Source organism: Musca autumnalis, unplaced genomic scaffold, assembly GCF_047663935.1.
Source record: "Musca autumnalis isolate F117 unplaced genomic scaffold, ASM4766393v1 scaffold_4, whole genome shotgun sequence".
Classification (NCBI taxonomy): domain Eukaryota; kingdom Metazoa; phylum Arthropoda; class Insecta; order Diptera; family Muscidae; genus Musca; species Musca autumnalis.
The window spans coordinates 174,475,398-174,492,021 of NW_027411977.1; the positions used below are offsets into that span (position 1 = coordinate 174,475,398).

A 16,624-nucleotide genomic window follows, 5' to 3' on the forward strand; every position below is an offset into this window, starting at 1 on the left:
TTGCGGTAGTTCGTTCCTTTATATGAATACAGCTTAAGACAATATTTTTTATAAGATGCTTAAATGTTACCAAACAATTACTAAATATGTATTTGATTTTGGCTTATAGACAATAACTTTGCGCTTCCATTTTTTCAATTGGTATATTCAAAATAAACACGATAAAAGTTCGTACTAAATTTTTATTACATACCAATTATCACAGTTAATAATAATATTAATCACAGTTTATTTACACAAGACCATATAAATACATTTACATATGTACATTCATATGTAACTAAGATGACATTAACAACATAATCAACAAAATGTTCTCAATTAAAGCGACGTGAATAATAAAACTGACTGTTTCTTATTTTTTCTGTCTTTTCATTTTAGGTGCTAATTCATGTTTTCCGTTCATTATTCCCTAAGAAGCGACAACAACAACAAATAAGAAGAATCCTCAACTCAAATGCAATCATCTCATCCGTCTGTGTTGGTGTGCAAAGAAAACTCATGAATAAAACATTCATTTCTTAACTGGAACGACTAACAAGTACATGAAGCTGGTCAAAGCAACAAGGAACCATATACAGCAAAGAGAGCAGTAACAAAAAAAGAAAGAAAAAACAAGCAATAAACATTTTATACACGCCAAAGTAATTAAAAGGCAACTTTAACCCAATTTGCCTGCAATACGGCTCTAACAACAACAATACCAACAACGATAACAGCAAGAACAACTTGCAAAAAACTGCAGCTATTCTATAACCAAGAGGGAAAACTCAACAACGACAAGAACAATATCATCAGAAGCAACAGCAGCAGCTACGAAAACAATAAATAATCGTGGTAAAGCGGGAAGTGACAACGAACGTCCTTATACGAGACGAAGACCGAACATACAGAGGACGAAGAGGCGCAGAAAGGCATTTGGGACAGCCTCTGGTGGCCAAAGTGCATGGAATTTTCATGTGATTTAAGAAGTGTGAACGCGGGCCGAAGCCAGAGATAACAAAATGCAGAAGGAAAACAATACAACAGTAGAGAATTGCCAATATGTGGGGCCATATCGTCTGGAAAAAACGCTCGGCAAAGGACAGACCGGTATGTAGACCAATAAAAGTTTATGCACAAATTCAAGCACAATTTTCTTTTGTAAGTTTGTCTGTGCGTGTTTGCCAGCAGATGTGAATTATCATTCATTAACATGAAAATTGTTGTTGAAGGCATAATAGCTTTCCTAGCTCAAGACATTATAAGCAGTAACGTAATGGGTTAATGTATTATATAATTACGAACAAGTTAATTTAGACCAAATAAATTGCTAACACTTAAGTAACTAATAAAATAATGTTAATCTAGGAAACTTGGGTAGATTAATTTCAAGTCAGGTCGCGATAATAGCGCATCTTGAATATCCATTTGGCATTGCAATATTCGAATATTAGGTTCATCGTATAAAGGCTCAGCTGAAAAAAAAGACATTTAGCTTTTAGTTTTATTTACTGACTTACTTTCTCAAATCCACAAAAATAGAAATCGATAGACAAAACTATCTCTCGATATTGAATTAAAAAAAAAGAATCGAAACTATCCCTAGTGCCATCGATTTTTTGTCCTTTCTATTTTGACCACCGAATTGGTTGTAACTTGGTATTTTGCATTTCCAGAGGCTAAAATATATTTCTACCAAACATTGTTTATATATGAGCCGCTCAGCACCAAAACGGCCTATCCCTCATGTTCAAAAAATTCAACTTACTATAAAGATCTAACCGGAACCTTTTGAAATAAACACTAACAAAACTCCCTATTGCATTACACGTTCACGTTTTCATATAACCCCCATATAAATTGACGCGTAATTTCAGGAATTTCGAAGGTTTTAGCTACATTATCCTACTAAAATGACTGAAATGGTATTTGGTCTTCTTTGTGACTAAAAAATTTTTCCCAGAAATTTGTCAGTATAGGTCCATATTTTTATATACCTCCCATAGAAGGTTCCGCCTGATTTCCTGTATTTTCAAGGTTTTGGTCGCATTATCCCACAGGATGGGTAACATTCGTTTGGGATAAACAGTATTCCAGCAATAATTTTCGGTATAGGTCCATGTTTGATATAGCCCCCATTGAAGGTACCTCCCGATCTTCCGTATTTTGAAGGTTTTAACCACATTAACCGAAATGGGTAAAATTTGGTATTTAGTCTTCGTTGGTGGTATGAAATATTATTTCAGGGAATTGTCGGTATAGGTCCACGTTTATTCATTTTTTATGTTCTCCACCATAAGATGTGCAACACCACAAATTCCAAAGTATATATGATAAAAACCAAAAATGTTTTACAATCGATGAATCCGAGCTTCACCCTTCCAGAATTCGCGAGCTATTAACGTATTCTATATAGTATGACTGAAATTCTTTAAAATGAAGTGTTTTAGGAGGGATCTCATAATGTCGACCATTAAAATGTATTTACGTGGAAGCGGTGTTGGCATTAATGTAGAAAAATGAGTAAAAATGGGTTGAAGCCAACAAGTTTTTTATGTTCCCTTCCAATTTCGGGCTAAATCTTACATGATATTGACCTATGCCCAAAGAAAGGCTCAAAGAATACTCTATGGGTAACATTATACTAGTGCATGATTGTTCGAAGCTGATATTTTCAAGGGTTTTTTGATTTTTTATAATCCGGACGAGCAACAATATAATATTCAAAACTCATAATAGGATTATATAACTCGTTTAATGTATATCTTATGAGTGTGCTCCGTATTGCATCCGAGTAATTGTAGTCTAAAGGACAAAATTTGATGCGTGATTTTTTTAAAAAAAATCTTTTTTTGCGTGTAGAATTTACAAGTGTCATTTAATTTCCTTTAAGCCCTTCCGCATTTGACTCCATCCACTAAAACGGTGGATATAGATACCTTGAAGGTAGGAAAATCCGCGAAAATATATTTTGACAAATCCGCGTACTAAGCAGCGATTTTCTTTCGAATGCGCATCAAAATCGTATGCACATTGCGCGACTTTTACCCACTTTAAGCTTTTTTGCATTGTGTGATGCAAGTGACGGCATAATTTGGTCGCTGAGTGAAACATCAAAATATGCATACATATTGAAAGAGACTGATTCGCTATATCCAAAATCGAACGATTTTAACACATTCGCAAATAACAGGCTTTTTGATTTTTACACTTTTTAAATGATTGTAATTTCAATATTATTCTTAATTTCTTATCCTTATAAGGTATCACTGTAATCAACTAAGCCTTCGTGATTGTAAACAGAATACATTTTTTGTTGCAGAACTCCCAAATATTTTTTTCTCTAATTTTTCTAATCAAACCAAAAAATATATTTGGAACAATATTCCAACAATAAATTTTTCTCTTTTGTTTTTGCTATAATATGCAATTTATATACCTAATCTCTATAAATTTGGTTTCATATTTTTCTACGCATTGTCCAGACTGCATATATTTATACCCTACACCACTATGTGGGGAGGGTATTATAAGTTGGTTTTGGCCAAAAAGTTTGTAACGCATCGAAATTATTATATAGACCCATACTTATATATATATATATATATATATATATATAGCTGAGTCGATCTGGCTATGTGTGTCCGTCCGTTGTCCGTCTGTCCATCTAAACCTTGTAAACTACTGGTCGGATCGTTACCAAATTGGTTGTTGATGATGGTCCCAGAGAGGAAGAAGCCTATTGATTTTGGTGATGGTCGGATAATATTCAGGGGTCGGAATGGGCAAAAAACGTATTTGGAGAAAAAGTCAAGGTTTTATTTCAAAGCGATTATCTCCGCATCTATAAGGGGTATGGCAATAGCAAAACCTGATAATGAAAGAAGAAAATATCACCTTTACAACGATGTATAGTAGGTTGTCGTTGGTGGTCAAACAACGAAGGTATCGGAATAGTCGCTAATACAACCCAACTTTTCATTTTTGCGATTTTAGTAATAATGACGAATATCACAGTTTTGATTGGGCAGCTTCCAAAAGCAAAGCCTGACTATGAAAGTAGAATATCTCACCTTTACAATGATGCGTAGGCGTAGGTGGCCAAATAACGGAGATATAGCAAAAGTCGGTAACACATCCAATTTTTAAATGTTTTTCCAAATCGCGCTACAGGTCGCAATTTTGATCGGATCGTCACGAAAATTTGTGAGTTAATGAGGGTCCCACAGAGGAAGAAGCATATTCATAATAATGATCGGATGATATTCAGGGGTTGGAATGGGCAAAAACTTATTTGGAAAAAAGGTCAACGTTTTATTTCAAAGCCAATATCTCTGTTTCTTTAAGAGGTATATCAAAAGCAAAACCTGGCAAGGAAAGTAGAAAATATCACCTTTACAACGATGTAAAGTAGGTTGTCGTAGGTGATTTGATCGGATCGTCAGGAATTTTTTTGGGAGTTGATGCGGGTCTCGCAGAGGAAGAAGTCTATTATGTTTGGTGATCGGATAATATTCAGGAGTCGGAATAAGCAAAAAGCTTATGTGGAGAAAAGCCAACGTTTCTTCCTTATGCTAATATCTCCGTTTCTGGTAGGAGTATTCCAAAAGCAAAGCCCGTCAATGGAAGAAGAAAAGATCTCCTTTATATTAATGCAATGTATGTTGGCGTAAGTAGGCAAACAACCGAGATTCGCAAAATTCAGTAATATATCCAATTTTTCCATTTTTTTGTAATCACGCTACAGGTTTGATTGATCGGATAGTCACGAAATTTTGGGGGTTGATGGGGCCCCACAGATTAGGAAGCCTAATGATTTTGGTGATAGTCCGATAACACTGGTCAACAGGACTTTTGTTTCAACCGAAGTTGCAGTTGTTTCTAGATGAAATCGGCGAGTTATTTTCAAAACCGGTCCCCGTTTTTCTCCATCAGCTCTTGTTTTTGAGATATAGCTCAAAATCGGTTTTTACGAGTTTAACCCAGACTTTCGTTATTTTCGTATACAAACAAATATTTTTGTGGGTTTTTCGACATTAATATATTAAGGAGATGTTGTACGCTCGATACAAATAGTTTTTGAAATAGTTATGGTGAGTATATGTCAAAAAAATATAGAAAATGTACGACGGACCTTGTAAAAATTGCATATTTTGAGTATTTTAAGCTGTAATTACGTCATCGGGGAAAGTCATAGGATCTTCATATGGTACTCCGGATATGCTTAGGGTGTCTACTATAAAATCCAGTATTCAAGTGTATAATACAAAGTTCATAGCCCCCATGATACGGCCATAACCTAAAAATCGCCATCAAGACTGCTAAAGGGAATTAATTTACCAGTGATATAATTAACACATAAGCCATTTACTTTTCAATGGCAGTCTTCATGATGATTTTTAGGTTATGGCCGAATCATGGGCGCTATGAACTTTATATTATATATTTGAATACTGGACTATATAGTAGACACCCTAAGCATATCCGCATTACCATATGAAGATCCTATGACTTCCCCCGATGACGTAATTACAGCTTAAAATACTCAAAATAAGCAATTTTTACAAGGTCCGTCGTATATTTTTTATATTTTTTTTGATATATACTCGCCATAACTATTTCAAAAACGATTTGTATCGAGCGTACAACATCTCCTTAATATATTAATGTCAAAAAAACCCACAACAAATATTTTTTTGTATCCGAAAATAACGAAAGTCTGGGTTAAACTCGTAAAAACCGATTTTGACCTATATCTCAAAAACAAGAGCTGATGGAGAAAAACCGGGAACGGATTTGAAAATAACTCGCCGATTTCATCTAGAAACAACTGCAACTTCGTCTGAAACATTCAACCTTTTCAATTTTGTTGAGCAGTGTAATATTTAGGGGTCGGAATGTGGAAAACTCATGTGGAGACAAATTCAAAGTTTTATTCTTTGTCAATATATCGGCTTCTAGTAGGGGTACTCCAACGAAAATGCCTGTCAATGGAAGAGGTTGGCGAAGGTGGTCAAACAAGGGAGATACCACAATTGGATGGTAATGCATCCAATTCTTCCATTTTTTGCAATCGCGCTACAGGTCGTAATTTTGATCGGATGATCACGAAATTTTGGTTGCTTATGGGGGTCCCAGAGAGAAAGAGGCATATTATGTTTGGTGGTAGTCGGATTATATTCCCTAAAAGAAATGTTTACCAGTGAAATGCTTATGCACAGGGGTAGTGGTGTAGGGTATCACATGGTCGGCCCCGTCCCGACTATAGCCTTTGCTCACTTGTTTTAATTTATCTTTTAGAGGTTCGCACGGTGTCTGAGTTAGGAAAATTTGGATTTACTGAAAGATTTTTTTTTACTATTTGTTGAAATAAATTGAAAACTAAAATAAATGTAGTAAATATTTAACCGTCTATGAATAGATATGGAATGCTGTTCTTTATATAAGAATAAAAACCGCTATAACTTTTGCGCCCATCGCCCTATTGTATGAACGCAAACGGATTTGAAACCAGTATTTTTTCCTTAACGTCTCTACCAAAAATCGTAAAATGTGCTCGCAAACAATTTTTCTAATTTTTTTCAAATGGAATTGCAAAAGAAATTTGGTTTTTAACATATGGGGATTTCGGAGCGAAATCGAAATGATAACGTCTTTATTATTTGTCCAAATAGAAAAAATCTTTTTTAGTATGTTTTGCTGTTTTATCAGCTAATTAATTAAAAAATAGAAAAAATTGCATATTGGGCTTGAATGCAATTTTCCGGATTTAATATTTGAAATCAATTTTTATCAATGATTGTACTCTTCGATTTTCTTGAAATTGTTTTGCATTAAACTACGATCAATTACAAAAATGTCAAGTCCTATTCGGTAGTGGGATTCGAATGATTACTATTTTTCCTCAATTTTTTTAAAATTTGTCAATACAATTTTTCCTTTATACCAGTGTGAAACATTTGCTGTTTTCCCAAAAAACATTATTTAAAATTTGACCCCAAATCCATCGACAGTATCAAACGAAAAGATGGTACGTGGACAAACTCCGGTCTATAGGGTTGCTCGACCGTGGAATCAGGGCCAAAGTTTCCATGCATACATATATCAAAAACAAATCGGTGGCGAATGCAATGAACGATGTCGTAGCTTTAACGAGAGATATATGGAAGGCTAAAAATAGCAGCAACATAGACGGTTGAATCCATACATAATTAAATCTATAATTTATGTGTTTCCTCTACTCTGTTCAGTTGGATTGACGGAATACTCAGCAGCAGGATAATCAGCTCAAACATAGGTCAGAGTTCCATTTAGAGGACTGTCGCCAGGGGCACACCACAAGTGGAGTTCTATCACCACTGTTGTAGTTTCTATTGATGAACTAAATACTTAACACGGTGCTCTTGAATCATTAATAAAAGCTTACACCTGGGAAGTTTTTACGGATTCCGAAACAGCAATGTTCATAGATGAGAAAAATTCAAAAACAAGAAAAATCGGTTGAGGGATTTTAAATAAATCGCTGTCAAAGTTCACATTTTTAGGTTTATTTTAGGTTTTCGCGATTTTGCTTGGAAACCGCAAGTCCTATCAAAATGGGGCTATAGAATATGTTGTATCTGTGAAAATTCTCTAGAGGATAGATATAAGTTTATATAAGTTTACGTTGGGAAATTGAAGAATTTTTCCAATTTGAACTCAAAAATTGTAAAACCTACGAAAATATCATAAAGGATAATCATGTAGAGAATTTTCACTGCTACAAAATTTTCTTAAGTTCCATTTTAATAGGGCGGTTTCCCAGAAAAATCGTGAGAACCTAAAAAAACCTAAAAATGTGAACATTGACCGCGATTTATTTAAAAAGCGCTCCAGCGATTTTTGTTTTGTTTTTTATTTTTCTTTTCTTTAAAGTTTCAGAAAAAGACAAAATTTTTAAAGGGTAAGCCTTTAATTGGCCGAGATGGTGCTTCCCACACAAGCAACCAATCACAACTCCACAAATGGGTACATCATTACACCAACATACTTTCCATAAACCACACAGTCTAGAATTTAAATATCTGCAACTGCGAACATCATGAAACTAGAGTCCACATATGCACAGCACCTCCTTCCATATATGAAATATTCCATGCCATATGATCTTAAAAAAACAACAAAGCAGCGCATTAATCTTACATTCAGTCATCAACAACTTTTGGAATACTGGGGAAATGCCATCCGACCTAAAGGAAGGTCTGGTAATAAATATGCCAACAAAAGTCAACCTTTTTCAATGCTTAAACTACAGGGGCATAACTATTCTGGGCAAGGCAAATAACACAATTGGATGTATTCTAACCGATAGAATTTCATAAGCAATTTCACCCGAGCTAAGAAAGCAACTAGCTGACTTTCCTGTGTGAATCACATAAATACACTTAGAATTACACTGTGCAACACTGAAAATGCTAACAACTTCTAGTGGTTGTTTTCTGAAAGTACATATTGAGACTACAAAAACCTTGGTTGGGTTTGCTGTTGTTATATCGGGTTGGATCTTATGACCTCATCTAAATCGGGCTGCAACGAGCCTTTTTTCACTGATCACTGATCGGGCCTTTATCTCAGAAACTAATTAGGATTTTTGTGTGGCAGTCTTCAGCAATATTATAGCCCTAAAGTAGTAGAACTTATATTTCACGCAGGCGAACCAGGAAAGACTGCGTGTAGCGCAACGTTAAAATATAGAAAAGTTTACATAATTTTTGGAATTCGCAAAATTTTCCAAATAATGTGCTAAGCAATTCTTCAGATCATTCTGAAACTCTAAAATGCATACTTCACGTTGTTTGAGCGGTATTTCATATCATACTTTTTACAAAACATGTTTAAAACAATGTTACCGCAGGGAGTTTATTTATGCTCATGTTTGGGGTTTCAAATTGTCGTTTAAAAATTTTCTAGAAACAATGCATTAGAGGCATTTTACAACAATGTAATGTTCTGAAGAGTTGTTTATTACATTCCAGCTAATATTTTTCCAAAGATAACATTAAACAAGTAAGAACGGCGTTAAGTTCGGCCGGGCCGAACTTGTTATACCCTCCACCACAAGTTGTATTGAAGTAAAATGGAATAATTTGTTTCCTTTCGTGTATGAAGAAGACTTACCGCCTGTTCATGTATGTCGCACGGAAATCTGTACGAACGGAAAGCAGGCACTCACTTCCGTCTAAAAATGCGTTCATGTATTTCGCAAACTATCGTGCGACTGTCGTTACGTATCCTATGCGAAATACTACTAATTTGAATGTACATTTGTACAACTATGTTCCATAAATGAGAGCCAAATGAGAAATGAAAACAAAATCCACATATACATATAAACATTGGAATATGTGTGATTTGTTTTTTTGAGAAAATAAAATGTGTCGGTATTTTGAATTATTTTATTTGATTGATTTCTTCAAAATAACGAATGAAAGCGCCACTGAAACGTATCTGTAAAATTTTTATTTTGTTTCAAGAATGTGTTGCATAAATTTGTTTTAAGATTTTCGGTGTTACTCGCGAGTTTACGTTCTACTCGGCAGCTACAAAGCAAGTGAGTGATTTTGACATTTTCTTTCTATAAGAGACAGTCCTTTCGAAATACATAAACCCAAATTTAATGGAAAAGTGTACGTTTACGTGTTATTTCGTAGGGCTTGTCGGTCGCATAGATTTACGTTTCGAAGGTGTTTACGTGAACAGAAAATGATTTTTTTTCCACTTCCGAAGCGCAAGAAACCTTTCGGTCGACATACATGAACAGGCTGTTAATACTAAATTTCAGCAATTTCGGTAAAACAATGTGAGGCACCATTCTATGGGGGCTATTTCAAAACGTCGATCTATACCGACAAATTTCTTACGGAAAGTTTTTAGGCTCAAAGAAGACTAAATACCAAATTTCCTATATTTCGGTAAGAGAATGTGGCTAAAACTTAAAAAATACCGAAAATCAAGAAGTACGCTTCTATGGGGATATAGGAAGACGTGGACCTATACTGATAATACTCGTCTGGAATATTTTATTACTCTTGGAATACGAAATAACGAATTTCAGCCATTTCTGTTGGATATTGACGTCGCAGTCTTCAGTATTACGAAAATCCGGAGGTACCGTTCTATGGGGGCTATATCGAAACGTGGACCTATACCGACGAATTTTAGTCAGAAATGGGTCAATATGAAGGAGTGGACCTGTACAGACATATTTCTGGCGAACAGTTTTATATTACATTGAAGACTAAATACCAAATTTCAGCCATTTTGGTGGAATATTGAAGACACAACCTTCAAAACACGAAAAATCGGGAGGTACCTTTCCATGGGGACTATATAGAGGCGAGAACCTATACCGACAAATTTAAAGGGGAAGTTTAAGTACCCCCAACGAAGTCTAAATACCAAATTTCAGCCATTTCGGTGGAATATTGAGGCCACAACGTTCAAAATACCGAAAATCGGGAGGTACCGTCCTATGGGGGCTATATGAAGACATGGACCGACACCGACAAAATTCTGGGAGAAAGTTTTGTACCCCTAAAGAAGACTACGTGCCAAATTTCAGCCATTTTGGTAGGATAATGAAGCTAAAACCTTCAAAATACCGAAAATCGGGAGGTACCGTTTTATGGGGGCTATATGAAGGTATGGACCGACACCGACCAAATTCTGGGAGAAAGTTTTGTACTCCTAAATAAGACTACGTACCAAATTTCAGCCATTTTGGTAGGATAATGAATCTAAAACCTTCAAAATACCGAAAATCGGGAGGTACCGTTCTATGGGGGCTATATGAAGGTGTGGACCGACACCGACAAAATTCTGGGAGAAAGTTTTGTACCCCTAAAGAAGACTACGTACCAAATTTCAGCCATTTAGGTGTGATAATGAAGCGAAAACCTTCAAAATACCGAAAAACGGGAGGTACCGTTCTATGGGGGCTATATGAAGGTATGGACCGACACCGACAAAATTGTGGGAGAAAGTTTTGTACCCTAAAGAAGACTACATACCAAATTTTAGCCATTTCGGTGTGATAATGAAGCTAAAACCTTAAAAATACAGAAAATCGGGAGGTACCGTTCTATGGGGGCTATATCAAAACGTGGACCGATATATCCCATTTTCAATACCAACCATCCTGCATGTAATAGCAACTTCTGTACCAAATTTTGACTCTCTATCTTTAATATTGCGAGCTGTATCTTGATTTCAACAGACAGACAGACGGACGGACTGACGGACGGACGGACGGACGGACAGACGGACATGGTCAAATCGACATAGAATTTTATGCTGATCAATAATATATATACTTTATAGGGTCTCCGACGAATATTTCGATGTGTTACAAACGGAGGACGGAAACAAAAATTTAATTATACCCTCCATATGGTGGAGGGTATAAAAAGTTTAACAGTTTCGGAGATACTCTGCGAAATATGTACAAATTATGGATTTTTTAGGTGTATTATACAATTTGAGGCAACAAATGTTGTTTGCAGAGTTCATTATTCCTCTAAATATTTTCTGCTTACCTTATCTACAAGTTTGCCGCAGAAGTCAAAATAAGATTCGTATTGGTTTCAGAGATGTAGCTCCGTTTTGCTTTAAAAAGTCAATATTTAGATGAGGTCATAAAATTCGAATCCGATCTAAGAAATCAAAATCCAAAAATGTGTCTTTTGGTCAAATAAGATTAGATCCAAAATGTTGCATAGTGTTAGATAAGTCTATAGAACTAAGAACTATATATATAAAGAATAGAAGTCTATAGAACTAAGTCCGAACGGCGTGTCCTAAGACACCACTTGAAGAGAAGTTTTACATGGCTGAAATACTCAGAAAATGTCGCCAACATTGCTGAGGGGTAGTTTGCCACCGTTGAAAATTTGATGTAGCCTAACCGGGGAATCGAACCCACGACCTTCAGCGTGCAAGGCGGGTGTGAACAAAAATGTTGCACAGTGTTAGATAAGTCTATAGAACTAAGAACTATATATATAAAGAATAGAAGTCTATAGAACTAAGTCCGAACGGCGTGTCCTAAGACACCACTTGAAGAGAAGTTTTACATGGCTGAAATACTCAGAAAATGTCGCCAACATTGCTGAGGGGTAGTTTGCCACCGTTGAAAATTTGATGTAGCCTAACCGGGGAATCGAACCCACGACCTTCAGCGTGCAAGGCGGGTGTGAACAAAAATGTTGCACAGTGTTAGATAAGTCTATAGAACTAAGAACTATATATATAAAGAATAGAAGTCTATAGAACTAAGTCCGAACGGCGTGTCCTAAGACACCACTTGAAGAGAAGTTTTACATGGCTGAAATACTCAGAAAATGTCGCCAACATTGCTGAGGGGTAGTTTGCCACCGTTGAAAATTTGATGTAGCCTAACCGGGGAATCGAACCCACGACCTTCAGCGTGCAAGGCGGGTGTGAATACCATTGCACCACGGTGACACCCAATCTAACGTTCAAAGACTTCTAAAAAGCATTCGACACTATTTCGACACTATTAAAACGGCAGGCTGACTGATTTAGGCTACGCTGATGATACATATATGCCTTTAGTCGCATTAGGTTTCAAACATGAAACACCAAATAAACCAAGTGCAAGAGTATGCATAGAGAGCTGGGCTTCAGATAAACATATCAAAGACTAAATGCATGCGCATTAATGCTGGGAACGCAACACAATTACCTTTAGGCAACACCGTTTTGGAAGAAGTAGATTAATTTAATTATCTCGGCTGGATGCTCTGAAGAAGATATAAATAGACGCATGTTAAAAGGCAAAAAAAACATACGGAGCACTCAAAATATATGAAGATCATCGCAAATAAGACAAAAATACGACTATTTAACTCAAATTTAAAGTCAGTCTTATTGTACGGAAGCGAAACATGAAATATGTCCTCAAGAACCGCTAATAAACTCCAGGCATTCGTCAATATATGCTTAAGAAGAATTTTAAGAATGCTCACCACTTTGCTGAAGAAACTGTCTTTTTATTTCCAACAATCAATCGCTGATACTTTTGAGGGAGTTACCACCACTACAACTGCTATAACCGCATACAGTCCACTCTAGCCAACTCAGTCTCAATTGTACAATTCCATTTAACTAAATTCATTGAGTTTGTATTGAAAAAGTGATATCTTGCGAAGTCAACACACATCCAACCAATATGCTACGACCGTTTCGCTGGTGGTCAATTTAGCTCATTATGCATATCAGATGTGGTGCTAGACAAAGGCTGAGTTTGAGACTTGTATATATAATAAACTTATTGCAAATTTGCACTTGTGAAGTACTTTTGAAGCCTTTTTTACCTAGTGTCTCTGGTCTTCCTAGAATCTTTTTTCAATAAAGAAACATATACAATTGAAGGTATTTTACCTTCATGAATTATGATACCTTCCAGTTCGGAAGTTTGATAGATTGGCAGTGGTTTAGACTTCGACAACAATTTTGTTGCGGTATTATATTTCACCTAGGAACCTGGATATTAATAAAAATAATTACATGTATGTATATGAATCGGAAAATATGCACGTCTTTTAATTAAGTATTTAATAAAAACATTGTTATCTTGTTGTTTTTTTAGCTCTATATTTATGTAGGAATATTGCTATCAACTCTCAGTGATATTGATAGGTGAAATAAGTAATGTAATATTCAGATTTTTTCAAAAAGTCTCCAATAAATATATGTGAGTGTTGATGTAAAAGTGTATGATATCACATATTTCATTTAATATTTAAAAGATGCCCTTAATTTTCAAATTATTTTAAAGCAATTATACTATCTTAATAAATAAGTACATGTCATTCCATATCTCCTGCCTAACTGTGGTCTCACATTTTCTCTTTCAAACAGGTCTTGTCAAATTGGGCGTACACTGTGTAACCGGGAAGAAAGTGGCCATTAAAATTATCAATCGGGAGAAATTAAGTGAATCTGTGTTAATGAAGGTAAGTTTGTAACGATAAGCCTTGTGTCTGCTTCTAAAAAGGTGAATACATAACTTATACGATTTGTATTTGTTTTATTTCGAAATATCTTTGTTTTCGTTGTTAATCCTTGCGTGCAAAACTATGTTTATAAAAAATGCAGGCACGAGTATATATATATGAACACGCAATGTAATATTTGTTTACCTTGTCCTCCATTGTCCTTCTTCTGTTTGAGGTTAAAAGTTCAGGTTTTCAATAATAGTTTTACCGTGCTTTCATTCTTAATGCGGTCATTTCTGTTCTCGACTTGATGTGTTTTATTCTTCGAGTTTTAACAAAGTTCCTAATTAGTTTTTGTTAAGTTTATATCCGATAGTAATTAATATAACGAAAACTTTTGAACATTCAAGTTAACATACATACATACATACATACATATACTGTAAAGACAGTTTATTGAAAGGGCGGTGGTATAAATGGCATTTCATTTCAATTAAAGACAATTTTGGAGAAAAACAATGACATTCTAGTACGGCATAAGAAATAAAATATGTTCCTTAAAGCAATATTATTATGAGATGTCTGCGCCAGTTGTCTTACTATTGAGTCTTAGTGTATAATCGTATCCTATCTACTTCTATGTATTGATTTATTTATAAACATTTACTTTATGGGAGTTAATTTCTTTTAATAATGAACCAAATAAATAACCTAGCAACTTATCGTTGCTATAAAATAATTTCGTTTTTGTTCTTTTCTCCGATAACTATAAAGAAGGCATTGAACTATGTATATTTACCATGGACGCGTAAAATTCTATTTTTAAATTAAGATTCTTCGTTTAATAAAAATATTCAAATATGATGTTTTGGTATTATTTAGAAGCAAAACTTACATCTCTGTAATAAAATTTAATAATGAGGTACATATGTATGTGTATTATTAGATAGGAGTTAGTTTAATTTTATTTATCTTGTCATAACTGCTTCTACTCTGTTATAAAAGTTACACTAGTTGTTGGTAATTTCGTTTTGTGACATTTCGTATAATAAGCCCTTACAATTTAATAAAACTAAAGAAAAAATCTTTTAGAACTAAAATAAACAGATTTAAGTGTACAATACCCGAAATGTTTTTTTTTTCAAATATCTTAACCTATGAAATTAACCGTAATAGTAAAAGGTACAAAACTGTGGTTCTGTTCTAAATGTCATCCCAATGGAATGAAAGAAAAAGTGTCCGAAAGTTTTCTTCTATCTAGAGAATAAGGTGACCAGGTTGGTTGAAAATGTTATGGTTTATATATAGTCAAAAACGTACATTTTGTGAGCTCACCCACCGTAACCCCACTCCTATGTTATATGAGGCGCTCAGCGCCAAAACGGCCAAATCCACATGTTCAAAAAAATCAAGGTTACTATAAAGTTCTGGGAGACGTAGGGGATGAAAGATACGAAGGAACGGTTCTGACCGGCTTTAACATGGCAAAGCCCAGGATCTATCTTCGTCCCTCTTTCATCACAAGTGGACACTGACCTCCTCGTGGTCTCACCTTGGGAGCTAGTTTAACACCCGTTAAAGGTAGTGAACTAATATGAGCCGTGCGTTTACCCATAAGAACGTAAAAACTTGGGTTCGCGCGTCGGGTTTGTAACCCTCCCTTAGAAAAAGCACCTTACTATGAAAAAACGAAAGAAGGGAAAAACAAACCCCTCTAAAGTTGACGAACCCCGCAAACCTTTTATGGACCATGAACATTCACCTGGAATGTTCGCACTCTTTATAGAGAAGGTACAGTCTGCGCATTGTCAGATGTACTTGAAAAGTACACGGCCGAGATTATATATAATAATTGTTCCACAAACATCCCATATGGGATAAGGGAGACTTCTCTCATATCAATGGGTACACCCCGATTCATATTAGCTCAGTGATATGGGACCTACTGTTTACCGCCGAGTCCGAAAGGCGTGTCTTAAGACACCACTTGTAGAGAAGTTTTACAGGGCTAAAATACTCAGGAAATGTCGCCAACATTGCTGAGGGGTATTTTGCCACCGTTGAAAATTTTGATGTTGACCTCCATACAGGAAATACGATGGAAGCACGACATTACTGCAATACAGGAATTACGATGGATTTGGAAAGGCGTCACAACAACACCTAAAGATAACGCTCAGTACTATAGCTGCCATGACACAAAGCATGAGTTTGGTTGCGGATTTGTAGTTGGTCGGAGGTTAAAACATCTGTTCTCCAGCTTCAACCCAGTGAATGAAAGACTCGCTACAATTCAATTAATATGCTGTTTATATTAGAGCTTTTTGCAGGGTTAACTTTCTTTATGAGGATTTGTTTGAAATATAAGCAATGGAATTGACATTTAAAACCCAGTCGGTTTGTTAAATCCGGTTATATATAAACGGGGTATAAAAGCAAAATTTCTACAACATCAGCTTTATTTGGGCTCATGCGCATTTTTGTTGATTATAAAGCAACCTTCGACAGCCTCCTACGTTCAAAGGTATTCCAAAGCATGTCTGAATTAGGTATCCCTGCAAAGCATAATTCTTCAACATCAGCTTTATTTGCGCTCATGCTCCCACTGAAGACAAGGGCGAACAGACTAAAGATATATTTTTGTC

General features: G+C 35.5%; 1 protein-coding gene across 6 annotated transcripts in view; it reads left to right on the plus strand.

Moving 5' to 3' along the window:
* Positions 1 to 16,624, plus strand: part of sff (BRSK family serine/threonine-protein kinase sugar-free frosting) — a 141,973-nt gene that overhangs the window by 56,744 nt on the left and 68,605 nt on the right. For all 6 annotated transcript variants that reach the window (XM_073983488.1, XM_073983491.1, XM_073983489.1 and 3 more), the window contains exons 2-3: positions 382 to 1,092; positions 13,903 to 13,997. In XM_073983488.1, coding sequence (XP_073839589.1) covers positions 1,005 to 1,092; positions 13,903 to 13,997 — 183 coding nt within the window. In that variant the 5' untranslated portion in view covers positions 382 to 1,004. The remainder of the gene's footprint in view (positions 1 to 381; positions 1,093 to 13,902; positions 13,998 to 16,624) is intronic.